Below are 23561 nucleotides of genomic sequence, written 5' to 3'. Positions count from 1 at the left end.
TCAGTTAAAAGTATAATTTAGAAATCCGAATAAATACTATGCTTTTTATTGATTTTTTTATTGTCATATAATACTTCTCACCAAATGCTATAGTTTTTAATAAATTAAAATATTTTAATAAAATCTTTAAATTAATGTGTGTCCCTGAAATGGATGTCTCCGTTACTTTAATTGTAATCCACATAAAAAACTGCCCACTGATTGTTTCTCTAGTCACATGATTCTCAGGAATTCCCACAATTATGGAAATTGTCTACAAGTAGCAGAGTTAGTCTCACTTTTTTATCTTCTTTTATTTTAAGCATTTCAGAGTAGTTTTCTGTTGTGATAAAACATAACATGTCCACCCTGTTACCCATTTTCATATAAGGCAGGGGTGTCAAACTCAATTCCTGGAGGGCCGAAGCCCTGCACAGTTTAGTTCCAACCCTGCTCCAACACACTTACCTGTAGGTTTCAAACAAGCCTGAAGGACTCAATTAGTTTGATCAGGTGTGTTTAATTGGGGTTGGAACTAAACTGTGCAGAGCTGCGGCCCTGTTGGAACTGAGTTTGACACCTGTGATATAAGGGAAACATTTTCTTTTCTTTTTTGTAATTTTGAGAAAAACTGTTAATAAACATGTTTCAAATCTTCTTCAGATCATCATGTGCTAGCTCGTTGTTCACCATAATGGTAGTAATGCCTGAGTTTTGCAAAAAATGCCACTCCTGTTACTGTCCACACTGTTACTGTTTTGCTCATGGCTTAAACATGGTTTATAGATCAGTTTAAACCATGTGCATGATTTTTTCAGGGAACGGCACGCTTGTCGGCTACAGAAAAGCGGAAATGATACAGGGCACGTCATGGTGCAAACCAGAATAAAATATTGATTTTAAAATAATAGTTTTATTTGCCATTTTCAGTATTTCACTATTTGTACTCTAATATCTGTATGAAAATGCTCTTTATATTTAATTTGGCTTTTTGGACAATTGATGTGATGTCTTAGATGTGACATTGAAAAATGTTGCTGTGTTTTCTTTGGATAATTCAGTAACCATCATATTGTTATTGGTAATCGAATGAGAGTGTGAGAGCAAACAAGTTGCCTATATAGTTCCTATTGTAATGTTAACTCTGGTACTCCTCTCTCTACCCTGTTAATGATTATTATATATTATATATAATAGTTTTTAAATCACTTAAAAACAGGATTTATTTGCATTGCAATCTATTTTTTTACTAAATGAAATACATTAAATTTACAATGTGTCATCATAGCAAGCTTTTTTAGATAACTCTTGTTTAGTAATAGCTTTTAAAAAAATACTATTGTTGGTGTTCTAATCTATAACAGGCATGCGCAGTGTAAAGTGAGGGACATTTTAGCCCTTGGAAAATGTAAATATTATAGTAACTATTTATTTTAAACACCTTTAAAAAGGTATGAGAATGTTCTGTAAAAGGGGAACATTTGGCCTGTGTTACATGTGAAAATTCTGTAAAAAATGCTATGTAGTATCCTGAACTGGATCAGTATATTTTTTCTTATAGTTCAACATGTGCTCCTTCAACTGAAATTATAAAAATACCAGAAAATGTAAATAAATAAATAAATAAATCAGTGACAGTTACTACCCTGAAATGGCACTGAATATTAGGAATGAACCATAAATTAAAAAAACGATTAATTAATTTGATTAATGAAATTTCTTAATTTGTGCATTCAGTCTTCTCTGTCAAATTGCATTACATCCTTTTTTTTAATAAAACAGTTTCTTAATCTTCTGACAAAAGACTTCTGACTCTGTTCCCCCAAATTGTCATCTCTTGGTTGTACAAAAATAGAGGACTACTTGGATTAAAAATAGTCAGAGTATGAAGGTTACAATGAGTTATTTTATCTGAAGAAGGAATATTAGGTTAGTTGTTGTTCATCTTTATAACTATGACTGGTATTGTATTTAATTAAATTATTATTGACTACTGTTTTCTTAAAGTGCTACAATACTTGCAGATAATTGCTACTGTTTGCAATAGATTACGTTAGATGGCACATAAGGAGCAAATATTTTAATCATTTATTGAATCATTTATTCGTTTTCAGCTTAGTCCCTTTATTAATCTGGGGTCGCCACAACGGAATGAACTGCCAACATATCCAGCTTATGTTTTACGAAGCTGAGGTCCTTGCAGCCGCAACCCATCACTATATATATACTTAAATCACCTGTACAGCATGTTTTTGGACAGTGGGGGAAACTCAAACACCCGGAGGAAACCCACACCAACACAAGGAAAACATGCAAGTTCCCCATGGAAATGCCAACTGGCTCAGCCCAGGCTTTGAGGCGATTGTGCTACTCACTGCACCACCGTGATATGTTTAAAATACTAAAAATAAAATATTGTGCTGCTATTGTCACATCTTTTTACTAAGAGTAAATACCCTATTACTAGCCTACACTCAGTGTAGGCTTAAAAATATAGAATGGACGCAAATGCGCTGTACTTCACATTAACATTAGGCATATCTTTTTTTTTTTTTTTCATTTAAACGTACGCCCACTTTTAATTTGAAAAACGTAAACCTTTGCCCCGCCTCTTACGTTTATTTTCTCTTGCTTTCAATGCGGATTGATAGCGATATGTTAAGAAAGCACGCAGGAAAGTTTTGCTTTGCGAGTTATCCATCCTGAATTGGTAAACGGTGTGTGCTCCGTTCTGCTTTGCCGATTGCAAAGCGTGATTGGGAAACGGTTTGCCAGAATATACCCTGACCCAATTAGCGCCAGTGTCACTGTATAACAGTTACTGTAGGTCATTCAGATGCCCGCCGCAGTTGAACAGATGGAGGGGATTTTTGTGTAGCCGAAAAGTCCTCGTGCTGTCCCGAAGAAATCACTGCAGCTGCGTGTCCTGTTCTCGAAGGTGCACAAACATCCCACAGAGAGGAACATGGCTTCTCCAGAAAGCCAGTCTCCAACAGCACACAACCAGCCTCCAAAGGTAAGAGACACACACGTTCTATTGACAACACAAATGTTGCTCAAACACGCCGAATAGGTGATGTCAGAGCGGCAGAGCAGAGTTATATGTTTATTTGGTGATGCAGCATGTCTTTTTTTAGAACCGACAAAGGGTATTTTTTACGCAATGACACCCTCCTGTCCTGGGACGTTTATGGTAAACTGAATGCTGTTCATGACAGGAACATGGACCAGACGGTACTATGGTAGGCGTGTACTGTAGGCTCCCATCATAAACACTTCAGCAAACATAACATGTTTAATAGCTTAATGCAGCGCCAGTCGAGCTTTTCATGCTGCAAAAATGTGGCAGCAAATAGCAGAAGGATGTAATTTTATGTATTTATGTATTTATTTACTTATTTGTATTTATTATTTTTTTTGTTAAATATACATATCTTTACAGATATTACACAATACTTGGGAAATATTCATGAGAGAATTGGTTATTAAATATTTGTACTTTTCTTTTACATTTTAATTGGTTATTAAAAATCATTAGCCCTCCTGTGAAATTTTTAATTTTTAAATATTTTGCTCAGAAGATATTTTTCAACACTTTTTTTTTTTTTACCATAATAGTTTTAATTCACGCTTTATAACAGGTTGTATATTCTGCTGGAAGTAGCCATCAGAAGATGGGTACCCTGTATTCATAAAAGGATGAACATGGTCAGCAACAATACTTAGGTGGGCTGTGGCGTTGACACAATGCTCCATTGGTACTAATAGGCCCAAAGTGTGCCAAGAAAATATTCTCTACACCATTACACCACCACCACCAGCCTAAACCGTTAATACAAGGCAGGATGGATCCATGCTTTCATATTGATGTTCCCAGATTTTGATCCTACCATTTTAATATCACAGCAGAAATCGAGACTCATCAGACCAGACAACATTTTTCTAATCCTCTATTGTCCAATTTTGGTGAGCCTGTGTGAATTGTAGCCTCAGTTTCCTGTTCTTAGCTGACGGAAGTGGTAACTGGTGTGGTCATCTGCTGCTGTAGCCCATCCGCCTCAAGGTTGGACATGTTTAGAGATTCTCGTCTGCAGACCTCTGTTGTAACGAGTGGTTATTTGAGTTACTGTTGCCTTTCTAACAGCTTGAACTAGTCTGGCCATTCTCTTTTGACCTGTGGCATCAACAAGGCATTTGCGCCTGTCTTCCCCATTCTGATGCTCGGTTTGATCTGCAGCACATCGTCTTGACCATGTTAACAAGCACTTGGACAGGTGTACATTAATAAAGTGGCCTATGAATGTATTTTTTTTTTTTGTGGGTGTGTATAATTAATATTATTAGGCTTCCTGTGAAATTAGACTATACATAGGTGAAAGGCTAAAATAGAAAGGCAATGTGAAAATAGAAAGGTCTTTATTGTAAGTTTTTTCTTTTGTTTTGCTTTTTGAATTGCAGTTTGTGAAAATTTTTAATCAGTGATAAATCTCTAGCATATAATGCTGAATATTATTACATTTTTCATATACATTTTAGAAAATTAAATCTCATCTTTTTTCCAAATTGCATTGCCCACATGGAGTATATTCAGTAGTTAATAAATAGTGCACTGGAATTTAGATAGTAAATTTAAGATGTGTCTTAGATTTCTACTTAAAATTGGGATGATTGTCGTTTGAAGGATTAAATCTGTGCTGGTCTGTGAGTCATGTGGTTTCAGCAGGTGACAGCACAGCCAGTAAGTCTCCTAAGGAAGAGCCTGTGTTCAGGTCCATGCTGGCAGATTTCTTGGCAGGGCTGTCTTTCATAGGCACTGGTACTCACAAACAAACTATTGGCACACTTCATATTTACAAATATTAAATATATAGCTCATCTATAAATGTACAAACTGCACATACAACCAATCCCCCAGTACAATCTATGTTTAAAGATGCCAACAAAGCTTGTCAATGCAGTTTTGACTGATTAATTGGGTTGTTATTCAATTATTCACCTTGAGCTAAGTTCACTTTCGTTGTAAGAAAAAGAGTACATTTGACTGCATTTTCTAGGTAAAATGAATGCTAAGGGGCAGTATGGTGCCAGCCAAATCTCATATTAATTTTGTTACATATTATTAACTAATAAAATGATATTTTCATACTGTTCTTTGCACAACGCCAAGTAAATACCACTTAAATACTACTTAATGGTGTAGGAAACAATTTAAGAGTGTTTAGTATTTGTAATACAGTATGATTGCCTCACTATCCAAGTCCAAAGAAGCATGGTTCCACAAAATAGATAAAAACAAAAGAGTCGAGTTACAACTAACTGCACTTTTCTCTTACATTTACTTTTGAAAACACTATTGGTTGGGTTTAGCGAAGGGAACAAACCTTGCTTTCTTTTGGATATGTACAAGGTAGGGCTATATCTTATTGTTTACAATATACCACTATATATACAGTGCAATATACCCCATACTAAATAGTTTTTAATTAAAACTGTAATTGGTCTGTGCAATTAATTATTATTTAAAAAATTACTTGTGGGATAATTTTGCTTGTTTGAACTTGTTTACAGAAATAGATTTACTGACATAGATTAGCTTCTCTCTTAATTCACTTCGTAACATCAGTCGAGTGTTTTATAAACACATTTTTTTGTGACCAGACATGGTCTACTTTGGATATATTAGAGAAAGAAGAAGTCATGCTATTTCATAGTTTTCAATAAAGGGACAAGGCTATACCAATTGTCAATGCCATTTTTTTATCCTTATAAAATACCCAGGATGTCTTGAAGAACACAAATGATGTATATATTGCTACAGGCCTTTGTTTATTGTCTTTACGTTTGATCCATTCATCTGTTAATCTATCATTTTTATTCTCTTTTCTGTCCTGCTGTGATAGCTGACATCTGCGTATGTAGAGTTTTTCGTGAATGTGCTCTCTAGCATCCTGTATAAATGAAGCAGAAATAGCATTTCAATGCCTGCTCACAACACTGGTTCAGAGGACTTGAATTCAGCCCTTTGTTCTGCAAAGTTTATTTCAAACCTACTTCAGCATATCTGCTTGTTTAATTTAGTGGATCCTAAAAAGCTTGAACAGGTGCTTCATTGTGTTTGATTATGGTTGAGCTCTGCTGTATAGTGAGCATCCAGCATTAGGGTTGAATCTTTTTTTTTTTTTTTTTTTTGATAAATATAAACATTTAAATTAAAAACATGAAACTTAATACTTTTCTAAAGATACATGACTTTTTATGTTTCTGCTTGTCAAAAACAATACAATCTTGCTTTACTCGCGATACTGGCTAATACCTGTTTTATACTTCTACTTTGAGTGAAGTGTATTTATATTTTTTTGTGCTGTTTGTGTTGCTCTGCAATAGCAATTTTGAAACTCTAACTGGCTGTAGGTTTTTATGTTCCTTTGTATCAAGTTTCTTCACGGGTGTTGTGTTTTTTTCTGAACTCTACGTTAATGTACAAGTAGCTCTGCTTTCTGATCTCTACCTTAATGAACAACACAAAACACCTTTACAGGAACTTGACATTTGTAAACACTCACTCCATTGGGCTCAGGGCTTTTAGCACCATCCACTTTTGTCACAGCTACCAAGCCGATCAATCACAGAGCTTGCAAAATAGTCCTTTTATTAATCCGGGGTCGCCACAGCGAAATGAACTGTTAACTTATCCAGCATGTTTTTACGCAACGGATGCCCTTCCAGCCGCAACCCATCTCTGGGAAACATCTACACATACTCATTCACAATTATACACTAAGGACAATTTAACCTACTCAATTTACCTGTGCCACATGTTATTGGACTGTGGGGGAAACCGGAGCACGTGTAGGAATCCCATGCAAATGTAGGGAGAACATGCAAAATCTACACAGAAACACCAGCCAACCCAGCCGAGGCTCGAACCAGCGACCTTTTTGCTGTGAGGTGACAGCACTACCTACTGCGCCACTGCGTCACCTCAAAACATTGTGTTGTTTAATTAAATTTTTGTATATTTGTATACATTTGTATAAAATAATTGCCGTGCAATTTGTTCCTTGCGGTATCAAAAATGCTATTTAATATGGATATTTTTAAGGTATGGTGACAACTATTCTCAGTGAATGCATATGAATTATAACTATAAAAACCAGAAAATATTGTGATATACTGTAATTTTAAGGTGATATTACTAGGAGGTTGTGTTTCTAACATATTTCAGATTCGCAAAAGTATAGACAGCACTCTCTAGTGTGTTTGCCATCTGAAACCTGCAATGAAACACACCTGGATGTATTTTAAATACTGTATCACTATAATGTACACTGTTAGACCTTACCGGGCATTTTTACAGTAGAATACTGGCAACACTGTTGCCAGTTACTCACTGTAAAAGTTTGGTTACAGTAAGTAACTGGCAACAGTGTTGCCATTTAATTACTGTAACTGAACCATTACAGTGAGTGGCTGGCAACAGTGTTGCCAGTTATTTACTGTAACTGAACCAATACAGTGAGTAGCTGGCAACAGTGTTGCCAGTTAATTACTGTAATAGAGCAGTAGTGGTAACTAACTGGAAACTGTTTACAGTTAATTACTTTACTGTAGTGTTACAACTCACAGCATTATACTGCATACACATTAATAGTATGTCATAGTCTTACTAAAATTAATTAGTATTCTTACCTGTTATTAAAAATAGAAGGCATAAAAATTTAGACAAATGTATTTTATTGTTTTGGCAGCAAACAAATATACAACAGAAAATGTATAACAAAATTAAGAAATCAGCAGATATAAATATCATCTTACATATTACAGGTCTGCACAGTAAGGCTGTGGTCACACTAACGTTTGAGCATGCAAAATTCTGTCATATGGCACTGCGAAAAGAAGTGGGATTAAACAAAATAATTAGAGATTGAAAAAGTTCCATGGTCCATAGTTTAAATTTTTGTTCAGACAGGTCATGTTTTGATCTTTGATTGGTCTCAAGCAATCACATGATGTGATTTCGCAGGTCAGAGATCTCCAAGTTTGAACTTTCCAATGCTGCGAACAGTTACATTTTTCGCATGAGCTAGCATTCCAGGTCTGCAGCATTTGTATGCGTATGAATGGAAGTCTAAAGGGAGAAAAGTGCAGTGTGACCGGGACTTTAAGCTGTAACTCTAATTGAACACACCTGATCAAACTAATTAAGGCTTGTTAGAAATCTACAGGTAATGTTGAAGCAGGGTGTGAACTAAACTGTGCTGCGCTGCAGTCCTCCAGGAACTTGGAGTTTGACACCCATATAGCATATTTTTAAAGCAACTGCCAACATTTATCACAATCACATATCAAATAAAAAAATGCACGGATGCACACACACACACACACACACACAGAAAGTGCTGCAGTAAAATGTGTTTCTCTCTCCTCGATGCTGACCATGCAAAAAAAAAAAAAACTAAACAGCAAAAAACACAAAATATCTATTTTATTTTTTAAAGTTTCAAATAATTAAAAAATAAGCATATGAAAAGAACACGCACATACTCTCTCTCTCTCTCTCTCTCTCTCTCTCTCTCTCTCTCTCTCTCTCTATATATATATATATATATATATATATAGAATATATATAGAAACATGTTTGTCAAACACAAGCAGATACTGTGTCAATTCTCAATAAAAAGTTTAAAATAATTCTAAAAAACAAAAACAAAGTCGGCAACACCGAAAATCCAAAGGATCCAATCTTTTATTGTTATAATTATTATCTACTTTAAAATCTCATGACCACAAACTTTTCTATTGTTTCTAATATAAATTCATAGGTGTGATTCCCTGTGATGATTTCTGTGCACGTTACCTTACTGAGGTGATGGAATTTATTGGTTTTTATGTGCATAAACTTTTAGCATCTGTACATTATTTCAATATGCAACATCCAATAAATAAATATACTTAAAATCGAGGAGAGGCTAACTAGCTAACTATGTAGCTTTCAAGTACACAGTTCAAGATAACAACAATATACACAGCCTTATTTTAGAAACCCTCAAAAACATTTTAACACATTTTACTTACTCATTGTAGATTCTTATTTAAAGCCTAAAACATCAGACTCTACATCTGAATTGATAGACAGAGAATAGAGCGCACTCATTAGTAAACAAATCAAACACCTGGCTCCCTTAAAGAGCCAGCATTTTCTGAAAACTTTTTCTAATACCTTTGTGTTTAGATTAAGACAGCCTGTGGGAGTGTGGTGATGCCTAAATCATTGTCTTCTGCCTTTAAAATGCACGTCTCTATAAACAGCAACATAAAGCATCAGAGTAAATGGGACAGTAATGGTTGAACAGTAATTTGATATTTATTGTCACAGTACATAAAGTAAATTACTGTAATTTATCCTTTGCATTACACAATTTTATACAAACTCTACTCCTTTTACAGTAAAATACTGTTTCCTTTCATTACAGCAAAGCACTGACTATTTTGCAGTTATTTACTGCATAATCTACAGGGTAAGAGTGCAGTTAAGCTTTAACCCTAATTAAGCACACCTGATCAAACTAAATCTAAAGGTAGTGTGTTGAAGCAGGGCTGGAAACTAAATTCTTCTAGGCTGCGGCCCTCTAGTAGTTTGACACCCCTGGAGCATAGCATATTTTCAAAGCAATTGTCTACATTTATCACAATTATGCACATATTGTTTAATAAAAAACAATTAAAATATGCAAACTTCATACATAGCAAAAAAAAAATGATAATAAATAATCTGATCCTTATGTCGTTCCAAATCTGTAGTAATAATAAAAAAACACAAAAATTACATGATTTATACATTTATTTAGGAAAGCCTTTATACTATACTGTTAATGCCACTTTTACTTACTTTAATTGAAGTTTTCCAAACAAATTCATTGAGTCTCTGCAAACATGTATGTACGTGCTGTTTAAGATATATTTTTTTTAAATAACACATTTTTACTAGTCATTTAGCAAAAAACTAATATTCAGTTGAAAATGCAATATAAAAGCTGATCTATAGGTTAAATTAGGCAAATTAGACTAATTATAGAAATGTAAACAAAGTTATAAGAATTATTATGACAATTTCTTCGCTCTGTGTGAATATTTTTGCCTTTAAATGCATTTCATCCATATCTTATGCTTAGCTTTTAATGATCTCTGTGGCATTGGTTGACTCCTGATATTCAATGTTAAAACATAAAAGAAACCAAAGAAAACACATGGCTGCAGTGAAATTCAGCTTATCATCAATGCAATGTCCCACTCTCCCCTCAATACTGACCATTCACATATCAAAACTGAACAGTAAATATATATAAATATATAAAATTATATAATAAATATAAATAGCAACATAAAGCATCAGAGTAGATGGGGCAGTAATGGTTGATCAGTAATTTAACATTTATTATGGCAGTAAATATCTGTAATGGGTACATAGAGTAAATTACTGTGATTTATTCTTTGCATTACATAATTTCATACAAATCCTGCTTCTTTTACAGTAAAATACTGTTTCCTTTCATTACAGCTAAACACTGGGTATTTTACAGTTATTTACTGCGTAATCTACAGTAAGGGTTAACAGTGTAGGTGATTGTACAAATTTCCAATGAGCCTTGGCTGGTTTGAAGATCACCTACCTTTTAGTTAATTGACTGCTTTATCTTCTAGATTGATAACATTTTCACAGTGTTGTGGGCAGATAGATCAGGATTAAAGCCTTGTTAATCAGGAATAATTCAAATTGTTCACATTATTGTTGACAGCCCACATATGAAGGTTACAGACCGGGAACATTTGTCTGGTTCTAAGAGGCCATTCATGAGCAGTACTGTACAGTGTGTGTGCATGTGTGTATGTGAATGGCTCCTTGTTGGTTCTGTCCTGAACAAAGACTCAGCCTTGTGTTCTTCAGTGTAAAACCATCTCACAGGGCAAGACATTATCCAGGCTCTCCCGTTTCTGCTGCTTTGTGAAAATTCTTTCCCACTGACTAACTTCAGAACAGCTTCAGCTTCTCGCCACTGCCAGTCAGTCAATGGAACAAATGATTTTTGTCATTTGGCCCAGAATGTACTAAAGCCATTCACTTTTTCTCAGCTTGAAACATTTTACATAATATCATCAAATGGTGCATAAACTAGATTGGAAACACACGTATCAATAAATTCCAGCATGCGCATCAAAAAAAGTAATGTGATTTTGTTTTAAGAGATGATGTGATAAAAAAAAGAAAACCAGCCGGCCAACCATATTGAAAACATCTAAAATTTAGTTTTGGTCATTCTAATATCTCTCAGCCAGTCCATCATCAAAATGCTTTGGTATTATTGCCTCCCGTGACTCCTAAACATTCATTACCTTTTATTTTATGATATTTAAAAAAGGCTCACAGTGACTCCCACTGCAGCAAATTCTATATTTATTTATGTAGCTTTATGAACTAATTTCAAAATTCATCATGTATTTCAATGCAAATCAAAGTATTTAGTTCCACATTTAGAAAAGATTTTCTTTATTATAGTAGCCGTTTTTTAATCGGTTTAAAGAATAACTGGTTGTTTACAAAAGCGTTTTCATATTGGTAAAGGCGTCTGCAACTTTTGTGAAGCATCAAATCACTGGCATATTAACTATCAAAACATGTTTATGACTGCATAAATGTATTATTGCTTTAAAAAAAAGTCACATATTGTGCATTTCTATTATACACAATTTGTACTAAAGCGATCTAAAAAGTTCATATCAATAAGTTTTCTCTTTGCACCACCAGGTGGCAATATTTGTACTTTCATTTCGAGGGTGCAGATTGCATACGTTTTATTAATATGTAAAACTTAATTTATTTTATTAATGACTATAACTTTATATATATATAGTTAAAAAATATGTACCATTTTCCCAAGTGTATATAACTACTACGGTAAGAAAATATCAGAATTCAGGAACATACTTTCTGTATTATCTTTGCTTGAACTGAGCCGATCTAATCCTGTTTATATGAATTGAACCTGCTCCCGATCAGGTTTGACCTAGCAGAACTGTTGCTATGACAACAACTCTCGGATCAGCTTTGAAGAACGAATAGATCCGGGATCGTGTCAAATCGTCAATATCCAAATCCAGCTAACTGAGTAATCCACGTACGAAGAACGGACCCCAGGTATCCAGCTCAGGTTATCCAGAGGAATACCAAACCACAACATTACAAACACCCATCAACAAATGCACGTGGAGGAAAGCAGAACATAACCACATAACAACAAAAAACAAACAACACAGAAAGTCCGGACAAACCCACAAGTGTGACAGTTACCGCTTTGCTATCTTAACATTGATTACTTGATCATGCAGCAGTTCAGCATCCATACTAAAACCATTACACCTTTTTGGACAAGAAAACCACTCTAGCTTGGATTTAGAGATGTGTGTTGACATGTAACTGATGTATTGAAGGCCTGATGCATTGAATAGTCTTTAAGAGAGTTGCTAATGACACAAAGGTACTTTTTAAATAAATCACTTGTTTATTGCAAACATTTGATATTTCTATCATTTTTATATATTTCACAGACCCAATAATTAGTACAAATATCTTAATAGTATTATTGCTTGTAACAGATGGTCCTGTTGACATGATTTATCAGTTCAAGGGCAGTGGCTAATTTTAAAACCTTTTATCTGCTGCCCTACAGGAATTTCACCAGTCACCCTAATTCATCTTGGCAAAGAAAGCAGTTGCAGTTTTGCTTTCATTCTCTTTTTTCTTTTCCCATTTGCTTCTTACGACCTTTTCGCAAATGAACACACTGTGAAATCTGGTTTTAATGACTTAAAGATTGCATTTATGTGCTATTGGGAATCATCTTTTATTAATATGAAGTCATCACATTGACAAGCATTTAAACATTCATTGTGCTTGAGAGTCAACTTCTTGAGTCCCCCGGATTTTCTGTAAAATGAATGCTAATTATAATTTAAAAACACAAAATATGTGGCCATTGCCGAGTTAACCTAATCCTATATTATATAATCTTTAAAACCAAAGGGGCCTCCTGTAATTTTGAAGGACTTTCGCAACCAATATACTGTGCATTTAGGATGGACTGGTAGGATGGACCTACTTAGCAGGGATTCCCAAACTTTTTTATTCCAGGACCCACCAAGTAATTCAATCTCAAGAGACCCACAATAATATTTTAATATGGAAAAATGGGTAAAAAAATTTATCCGTTCAAAGCAGTCAAAAATATATGGTGTGTGGCTTTTTGGATTTTGCGATTTGAAATGCACCAAATGAGGCTCGAAGTGCTTTTTGTGGGATGCTGGCTGTAACTGTGATCTTTTTTGTTGAAAAAGATACTCTTCTTTTTTTTAGAAGAGAATATGATAAACCTTTGATCAAGCCCCTTGATTATGATCAAGCCCCGTCACATCGCAGTAAATTCCACTGCTAGTGTATAGTCATAAGAAACTAAATACTGTAGCTTTTTGACTACTACAAGCTGGGAAAACGTCAGATAAATATGCCAATGCAATTAACATTATTGCTGAATTGGTCTAATATTTACTCATTTTCTTGAGGAAGGAATGATGGGGGTAGTTACATTACTATTACTATTTTCCATAACATCTATGCCCTTCCATAATATTAGGTGACGTTAAAACTTACAGATAGCACTATAGCTATTTATTGATTAGCAATCTGTCAATGTTGGGAAAATATTGGACAACAAATATGTTCAAATGATAGAATACATAGCAAACATAAAAAATATTGACAATAAAATAAAAATGGCCTATACAGAAATAAAATAAAGCTATAAAATCTATTTCACTTTTGATTGTATTTACATATTGATTAAAGTTACTATAGTTATTTAGTGAAGAGCAGCAAATTAATCTCATTGTGTTTTGTTGATAGGTGTTAATGTTAGAATGCAAAGATCTATAATAAAAGCATTCAACTACTTTAATAACTGCGTGTGCTCATTTAAGAGAAAATTAGTAGTTTTTAAAAAAAAAAAACGCAGGACAGAGCAAAAAAAAAAAAAAAACGGAAAAAAAGAAGCACTTTTCCAACGGTCCCTTACTGAGAGCTCCTCTCAGCGTGAGCTCTACCGGCTAAACGCAGATTGCGAGGGCTCAAAAGGAGCAGTGCTCGTAATGTCGAGCGAAAAAAAGAGAAAAAGACAGTTGTGAAACATAACCAGCTTTCTCTTTTTGTAGGAAACACATGAGGTTTTTCAGTTATTGCCGTCAATTGTACTGGTTTTGATTCACCCCAATGTAAATATAGCTGCAGCTATGTGACATTGCGCGACCCACCTTTGTTCACTGTGTGACCCACAGTTTGAAAACCCCTGACTTAGAGGATTACAAAAGATTGTGAAGTGCCAATTAGTGAACTATACAGTCTTTGCTCTGTTATGATCTAACTGTCATGCATCGATCGCATTGTCACACCGCATTCTAAGAGCTAGATCTGTCTACACTGGATGTGAAAAAGTATTTCATCTAAAATAAAAATCTCATACAGCATGCAACTGTCAGTGGCACATGAGAACAAAAATAATACCTCATGCAAGTTGTCTTATTAAATTAACTCAAAATGCCAACGTATCTGAGGCCATGTTTTTGCTATGCTTGGGTATGAATCGTTAGCTTGCCATTGTGACACCATACTGGCGACTCCAAATCAGTAACATTTGGACTGATAACAGCACATACTGTTATACATTAGATCTACATTACATTACTGCATTACATAAATTACATATTACACATTAGCTGTTTTTTAAAAGTAACATCTAATTTTTTATGTCTTTGAAAACAGATTTTCTTGCCATACTTTTTTTAGCTCCTGATTTAGCATTTTGTCTTTGTCTTTGATAACTGATGCTGTCAGCTGTATTAATGTATTTTTGATGTAGTGTGTGTATGTGTACCTGATTATTAATACAGGCCCATTGCCTCATTGCTTCAGCCTACATTTTTGTGAAACTGCAAAAGCATACTTCACCATACAGTGGTGTGAAAAAATGTTTGTCGCCTTACTGATTTCTTATTTGTTTGCATGTTTGTCACACCTCAAAGTTTTAGATCATCAAACAAATGTAAATATTAGTCATATTACATATGATAGTAAACACAACTTGCAGTTTTGAAATTAAGATTTTTATTAATAAGGAGAAACAAAATACAAAAGTTCATAACCCTAAGTGAAAAAGTGTTTGCCCCCTAAATCTAATAACTGGTTGGACAACCCTTAAGGCTGATTTCTACTTTTACCTGGGTCTGCAGCGTAAGCTTTCACTTGACATGCTTGCTGTTGTACTATTATTTGTTACAACAGAGGTGACTCTGAAACTGTCATGACAAAACATTGGGGAAGAAGTCAGTAAGTGGAGTTGCTAAATGAATGATTTTAACTATATATGAAATAATAGATTTTGGACACTTGTGAAAGTGTTTACTTTTAATACTGTTGTTTAATTGTGCAACTTAAGCAAAAACAAAAATGTAAATATCCACGGTAACTGCATACTTAATGCAAAAACTTTTATGCAATAAAAATTTAAAATAATTTAATTAAAAACATTGGACAAACTGTGGTGACACAGTGGCGCAGTAGGTAGTGCTGTCACCTCACAGCAAGAAGGTCACTGGTTCAAGCCTCAGCTCAGTTGGCGTTTTTGTGTGGAGTTTGCATGTTCTTCCTGCGTTCGCATAGGTTTCCTCCGGGTGCTCCGGTATCCCCCACAGTTCAAAGACATGCTGTACAGGTGAATTGGGTAGGCTAAATTGTCCGTAGTGTATGAGTGTGTTTGTGAATGAGTGTGTGTGGATGTTTCCCAGAGATGGGTTGCGGCTGGAAGGCCATCTGCTGCATAAAAACGTGATGGATAAGTTGGCGGTTCATTCAGCTGTGGCGACCCCGGATTAATAAAGGGACTAAGCCGACAAGAAAATGAATATATGAATGAATAAATGAATGGACAAACTGTGCACAAAATATCTCATTAGAGTGTTTGGAATTTCTAAAGGTGTTGCATGTGTAAATTTCCCAGCTCGGGCAGACTCTGCTCCAAATCTTTCATCTTCGGATACTGATAAAATTATGCACTCCACCAGCCGAAATTATGTCGCAGGTACCCAAAGCAAACCTCTGCCAACACTGATGATGCTACTTTTGCCATGCCCACTCAAGTGAACTAGTGGATGTGTTGAGTATCAACCATGCTTTAGATGCAACAACTGCAGTCCCCCAGAAAACAATAGCTTGATAGCTTGGAGTGAGTCTGTTACAGCGTTGTGGAGGAAGTTAGGCTTAGTCGTCTAATCTTGCCAAATTGGAGGGTTTTCAAGTATGAACCGCCTTTTAAGGTTACAGTATCTCGACTAGATTCAGGTCAGAGCTTTGACAATTTAGCTTAAAATCTAAATGTTGATTAATTGAACATTTTAACTCGATTGCGATTAATGGCAGATTATTTTATTTATTTATTAAAATGTTTTGCCCTCATAGTTTAATGCCAGGTTTTGTACAGTATAAACATGCTCACATATTACAAGTGAGAGATTTTTGAATGAAAAGCGCATTAGATGACTTAAAAATAAGTAAAGGAAACACACACTATCTACTATCTATGAATATTTATTGAACATCAACGTTGAACAACTGAAATTTAAACACACATTGTCTAAATAAATAGCTTGCACTTTTGAAACTAAATAAATTATTTTCAATTTATTTCATATTAAAAGTAGAAAACCTCTTCTAAATAAAAAAAAAATCCTGTATATCATGTAAATAATAATTTAAAGAGGGCATTTCTCGGATCTTTTGTGAACAAATATTTGAATGTAAATAATAATTTCTATGTAATGTAAAATATGCCATCTCAAGACATTTCTGATGCAGTTAAAAAATCAATGTGGTGCAAAATTAGACTCAACAATGGGTCCATCGTCCTACCTGATCAGTGATCAAATTTGTCTGCAAAGTGGCAGCAAAAGTATAAATCAGCCTTAATAAACCATAAGGCTGATTGATACTTCTTTGCCAAGTGATCTCTGTGACCCACGATGCATGCCTTGCGTGTAGTCGTGAATTTATACTTTTGCTTGCTGTTTGTGTTGCTCTGCAATAACACCTCCGAAACAGTAGCTGGCAGTAGGTTTTTTTTGTTCCTCTGTGTCCAGTTTTTTTGGAATACTACCTTAAAGTACAAGTAGCACAAACTTGCTCAGTCAGAGGCAGGAGCTGGCAGATGTGAGCCAGACCATATGTGTGTGCTCGATACAGAAGTGTAAACCTAAATGCTGAACAGAGTGGGTTATGTGACTCCACACAAGGTAGGAAAAGTATTCAAAGTTTGCCCTACTCCGAAGTCTTCATTTTGTTTTTCCTCAGCCATTCAGAAGTGGACCTGCTGGTGTGCTTTGAATCTTTGTTCTGCTGCAGAATAAGTGGTGTAAAGTAACTAATTACAAAAACTCAAACTACTGTAATTGAATAGTTTTTCTCAGGAACTGTAATTTACTAAGTAGTTTTAAAAAAATGTGTTCTTTTACTTCCCCTTGAGTACATTTTAGTGCAGTATTGGTACTTTTATTCCACTACTTTCTTCATTCTGCAGTCACTACTTTATTTTTTCTTGTCTATGGGGATTAGAAAAATCTGTCCTGCGAGTCCAATCAAATTAAACATAGAAGGTAAATCACCTCATAATGAACTACCTCAAGACATGTGGACTTTATAAATGCAGCAAACTGTTTGGAAGCATTAAGAGTGTTCAAGAAAATGTCCAAAATCTTTACATGCATTGACCCAGAGACCCGTGTCACTGATGAGAAGATAACAAATGTTTACTGTATGATGACCGAAATGGCCTTAAACACCCAGCCGGCAGAAGACATCAACATATAGTCAGATTGACTTTGTACCCTAACGTCATGGGGATGTTGCATTTTGTTTTGAAATGAAAATCGGATTGATGTCAGAACTCAACGTCCGGCCAGCCTCAATGTCTAACCTAATACCAACCAAATATCAATGTCTAATGATATTACAGATTTTGGATTTTGGTTGCCATACCTGACGAATAAATGTCAGTATTTGACATCAATATGATGTTGGTTTAAGATGTTGGCTCTATGTTAAATTTGGTCACTTTCCAACAAAACCTAAAATCGACCAAATATCAATGTCATTTGATGTCATTATTGGACATCAAAATAACGTTGTCCTTAGACGCTGGCTAGATATTGAATTTGGTCTAAATCTAACCTAATATTAATGTCTTGTGACGTTGTGTGCCTGCTGGGCAATAACTAAATGCACTACAGAATGTTATGTTTACACACATCCACAAATTACATGTAAATTCGTCATATTTTTACAGCGTAATACTCACTAGTCACTACTCATGAGTACTTTTGAAAGGTCTACTTTTTACTCCTATTTAGAGTAATATTTACAACAGACACTTTTACTCTACTTGAACTACATTTTTAGACAAGTAATAGTACTTTTACTTGAGTATGATTTTACAGTACTCTTTCCACCGCTGTGCAAAACCCAAGTTTGCTACAGCTTAAGGTCACTCATAGATGGCTAGACATTCTCCTTCAGGATATGTTTGTACACAGCAGAATTCATGGTTCAGTTTATCACAATGAGTCTTCCGGGTCTTGAAACAGAAAAATAGCCCATTGAAAAGTGGTGCTATTTTTAGATTGCACATAATAGGACACCAGAGGTATAAAGAGTACCTGAAAACCATTCTTGAGTAAAAGTACAGATACCTTACTGTAAAAAATTACTCCATTACGCGATACAAGTCACCAATTCCAATAAGACTTGAGTAAAAGTATTAAAGTATCCAATTTTAAAAGAACTTAAGTATTTACTCATACTGAATGTAGGCTCAAAGAACACCAAGAAAGGTTCTTTTTGCCATATCAGTAACTATTAAATTAACTTAATTCACATTAAATTAACATTAAATAGACTCTAACTTTAATGTGTTTTCTCCAAGTTTACGATAAATTCTTAAAGGCACTTATTTTCGTGGCAAACAAAGTAGACGCTGCATCCTGTAAGAGACATTCAGCATATCGGCAAATAAAAACATTTCTTTCAGATAAGGCCATGGATGGTCATCAGTGCTGGCACTGCTTGATGTGCTGACTTCAGCTTCATCATTTGTGCAGCCATGTCGCTAATTAAACACCTGGTATTCGGCAAGCTGCTAATTCACGTTCACGTGATTTAGCTCATAAATAGCATACAGTACCTTCAGCAGCCTGCAGATGGCGATATCGCCTCGTCCGGCCAACAAATTAGCCGTGGTAGATAAAGATGGCGACTTGTCACGTACAATCACAATCACAATATAATGAGTAACTATAAGCGTCTGTTCAAATGCAGTGGAGTAAAGAATACATACATTCAATCAAAAATGTAGAGTAGAGAGTAAAAGTTGCTTATATTTTTTAAACTCAGAACATGTACAAAGTAGGCAAAAAAATACTTAAGTAACAAAGTCCATTTACTTAAGTACTTTACACCACTGTGGGAAACACACCTACAGTTTAACTTATGTCTCATCAGTCTACAGAGTATATTCCCAAAAGTCTTGAGGATCATACAGATGATTTCTAGCAAAACTGATACAAGCCTTTATGTTTTTTTTTTGCTCAGTAGTGGGTTTCATTTTGGAACTCAAGGCAATTTTGCCCAGTCTCTTTCTTATGGTGCATAAGCACCATATGAACACTCATGAACACTTACCTTATCTTCTTAGGCAAGTGAGGCCTGCAGTTCTTTTGATGTTGTTGTGGGGTCTTTTGTGACCGCTAGATGAGTTGTCAAAGAGCTCTTGGGGTAATTTTGTTCATTGTTCATTTCGGTAACTCCTGGGAAGTTTCTTCACTGTTCCATGAGTTTGCCATTAGTAGACATTGGGTCTTACTATGGTTTGCTGCAGTTCTAAGGCTTTATAAACCTTTCCTGACCAGTAGATCTCAATTATTTTCTGCTCATTTGTTTTTGAATTTATTTGGATCTCTGCATATTGTCTAGCTTTTAAGGATAGTGAGGATCAAACAGCTCTTTACACAAGCCTATGTTTTGTATTTTATTTTCCCCGAATAATAAAAACCTTAATTTAATACTACATGAAGCATTTACTTATGAAGCGTGTTATCTTTGACTAACATTTAAATTTATTTGATGATCTGAAATATAAAATTTTGACAAACAAGCAAACAAGTAAGAAATCAGTAAGGAACAAACACTTTTTCCACACTACTGTACATTCGACTGCAGTTTCTAGGTAAAATAAATTCTACAGGGCAGTTTGACACTAACAGCTTTTGTTACTCTTCATCTACTGATTTTTATAAAGACACAGTATTGTTGATTAATAAAGGATTTAATAATATATTAATAATAAATACCATAAAACAACTGAACTGTCTAGATTTTTGCTTTTCTCATCTATCTGTCACAGCAAAACCATCAATAATGCCTCATTTCCACTCAGCGGTATGGTTCAGTATAGTTTGGTACCGGTCACCTTTATCAGGCTTGTGTCTGCACTGCAAAATGGTACCTTTTTGGTAGGCATGGTGTATGACAGAAAGTTGCAATCAACATCATATTTGCTTGAAGAAAAGTAAAAAGCTGTACAGGTCAATTACATCACAAGAGAAGCATTTCTCACAAAAACTCTGCTTATATGCATATACACCTATGTATATATGTTAATTCATAACCTTAAAGTGCATTTGTTATGGAACAATGCAGAACTTAATCAAGACATAAAGTGCATTTGACATTTTCTTTTATGAACCCATTACAGAAGAGCAAGTGTAAAAATAAAACTCACAAAAAACATGAACAGAATGTAAACAGAAACTACACATATTGTGTTTAGATATTTAAAGGGAGATTCATTTATCTTAATTCATTTGAACCGTGAAATGATTCACAGTATGGGCGTAGAGCTGTTGTCTCACAGCAAGAAGGTCGCTGGTTCGAGCCTCGGCTGGGTCAGTTGGCATTGCTGTGTGGAGTTTGCATGTTTTCCCCGTGTTGGCGTGGGTTTCCTTAACGTGCTTCAGTTGCCCCTAAAAGTACAAAGACATGCGCTTTAGGTGAATTGGGTAAGGTATAACTGTTCGTACAGTAGTATATGTGTGTGAATGAGAGTGTATGGGTGTTTTCCAGTGGTGGTTTGTGGCTGGAAGTGTATTCGCTGTGTATAACATGCTGGATAAGTTGGCGGTTAATTCCACTGTGGTGACCCCAGATTAATAAGGGGACTAAGCTGAAAGGAAAATGAATAAAGGAATGAAATGATTCACAGTTTGGAATGGTTTTGCAGCAGGGTTCTTAAATTCAGGTTCTGGGTGGCCACAACCAAAGTTTAGTTCCAATCCTGCACTACACTCACTTGTAGTTGTCAATTAAGCCTGAAGTCTTGATGATTAGGTGTGTATAATTGTGCAGAGCTGTGACCCTCCAGGAGTGGAGCACCTGTGGTGCACAGTCATTTCAAGCCTCTTCAAACCAGTAATCTTGATTCTAATTTTATACCTGTCTGACAGAAAAGGTTGAGAGAAAATAGACTTTTTGATGACTTACAGATGCCTTACTTTTTATAGCATTTGGACATTTGCTTTAATAAGAATCCAAAGCCTTTGTTGCTCTGGGATTTCAGACATGTGAAGTCAGGTGGTTCCAACGATTTGTGTGTATAATTAGATGTTTAATAGATTCTTCCTTTTCTACTCTTTTCTTTTTGCCCCTTAAAATTTTATGGGATTCAGAGAAACACCACATATTTGACAGAAAGACCCCCGTCATTTAAAACTACTTAGACAGACATAGACATCTGACACTAACTCATACCTGCCAACACTCCTGTTTTGTTCTGTCTTCCAGAAAACTCCTGCAATTTCACCCCATCTCCCATGCCCCATGCTACACACTTCTGTGTGTAGGTTCAATAATATCTTGTGTATGGCATAGAATAATCCATTTTTATTGGGATTTAAAGCACTTATGCTTAGCAACACATTTTTTTTATTTATTTGTTTGTTTGTTTGTTTGTTTGTTTCTTTCTTTCTTTCTTTCTTTCTTATCTTGGACAGAACACAAGCACTTTAAAAATAAAGGCAACCACTGCATTTTAATCAAAATCATTTAATCACAATCCCAAATGTGCTGGATGCAACTGAACGAGTCACTTAAGGACCTAGATTAGATTGTATAATTTTAAAATATTATGATTTATAAAAACAGAATGCTCTTAGTAACTGAATAAAAATGTACAGTTTCTTCACCCTTATTCAGACAATGGCATTTACATGTGCATAAAGAACAGCATGGATATAACATTTCCTTGGTTAGAGCTGTAAACAAAGCAGTGCTGTGCTTTTAAATGGTATTGAATATCTATTATACAGAAGAAATGGCATCTCAAATTCCCTGAAGACACTTCCCCTCATACATACATTATAAAACCCATGTAGTTTTTAGGATTTCCTTCCAATATTTCAATCATCTTGCAAGTCTGAATTTATGATATCAGTTTTTAAGAAGGCTGACTGATTTTGGGTATGGAATGAATGAAACTTCATTAACTAGATGCTCTAAAGAGGCAATTGTGTTTTTTACAACCTGCATGGAGCCAATATGAGATCCACCAATCAGAGAGCATTGTTTTATGCTCTACAATATTCTGACTGCTGATACATCTGTGCTTTTCTTCAGTGTCTCAGGCTTATTTGCATATTTATTATTGTAATGTAAAATAACAGCAACACCATTTTTGAGCAACTCTAAAACAAAGATTGGCATAAATAAGACCTCACTATTGAATAAAAAGTGTTATTAGTGTTGGATTGTTGGATTACAGGTTTTGGGACCATATAAAGTTTTACAATTTACAATCCTTAATTTCCATATATGTTTTGGACTGATTAACAAGCATTAAACTAGGACCAGGTGGGACCCACCAATTCTGATTTAATGCCGGTTCATCTCTACCCTTAAAGTAATATGAGCATCAAAGACCACAAATCACAAAGAACCTAAACTTGAATGAATGAATAGCTTAAATCTTTAAAATGAAGCATCAGTGAAGGCCTGGGATGAAATGCGTGCTAAACTATTTTAAATGACTTTAAATTGTAATTAGCCTGTAGCAGCTTTTTAAAAGTATAGGCTCTATGCAAGGTTTAGTTCCACCTTTCTCTCCACTAGTTCCCTAGTGATTCTCCTGCAGTTCAGTTTTTCTGAAACTATAGTCTTTAAGGAAATCTGATCTTACCCTAGAGATAAGATGAGATTTCTGCTAAGTAGTTGTAATAGGATGATGTAAGAAATAGGAGATACAGTGCACAACTTTTAATCATGGTAAACAGACAATGTCAACCATAATGGTTTTAGGGTGACAGTTTTACCATCTGTCTAGGGACCCGAAAATTGTGAAACACTTTAGCCCTTTGGTTAATTCTGTCAAATTGTACATACAGTA

General features: G+C 35.0%; 2 protein-coding genes across 3 annotated transcripts in view; one reads left to right on the top strand and one right to left on the bottom strand.

Annotated features, from left to right (window-relative positions):
- LOC147843211 (uncharacterized) overlaps positions 1-23561 on the bottom strand; it is a 501869-nt gene that overhangs the window by 302005 nt on the left and 176303 nt on the right. The window lies entirely within an intron of this gene.
- The window catches only part of ank2b (ankyrin 2b, neuronal), a 243298-nt gene continuing 222362 nt past the window's right edge, over positions 2626-23561 (top strand). The window contains exon 1 of one of the 2 annotated variants that reach the window (XM_087259186.1): positions 2626-2995. In XM_087259186.1, coding sequence (XP_087115312.1) covers positions 2945-2995 — 51 coding nt within the window. In that variant the 5' untranslated portion in view covers positions 2626-2944. 2 annotated transcript variants of the gene reach the window in all.

This window comes from Danio rerio, chromosome 7 (assembly GCF_052040795.2).
Source record: "Danio rerio strain M-AB ecotype USA chromosome 7, GRCz13ab, whole genome shotgun sequence".
Taxonomy (NCBI): Eukaryota; Metazoa; Chordata; class Actinopteri; order Cypriniformes; family Danionidae; genus Danio; species Danio rerio.
This window is presented reverse-complemented; position numbering and strand designations above follow the sequence as displayed.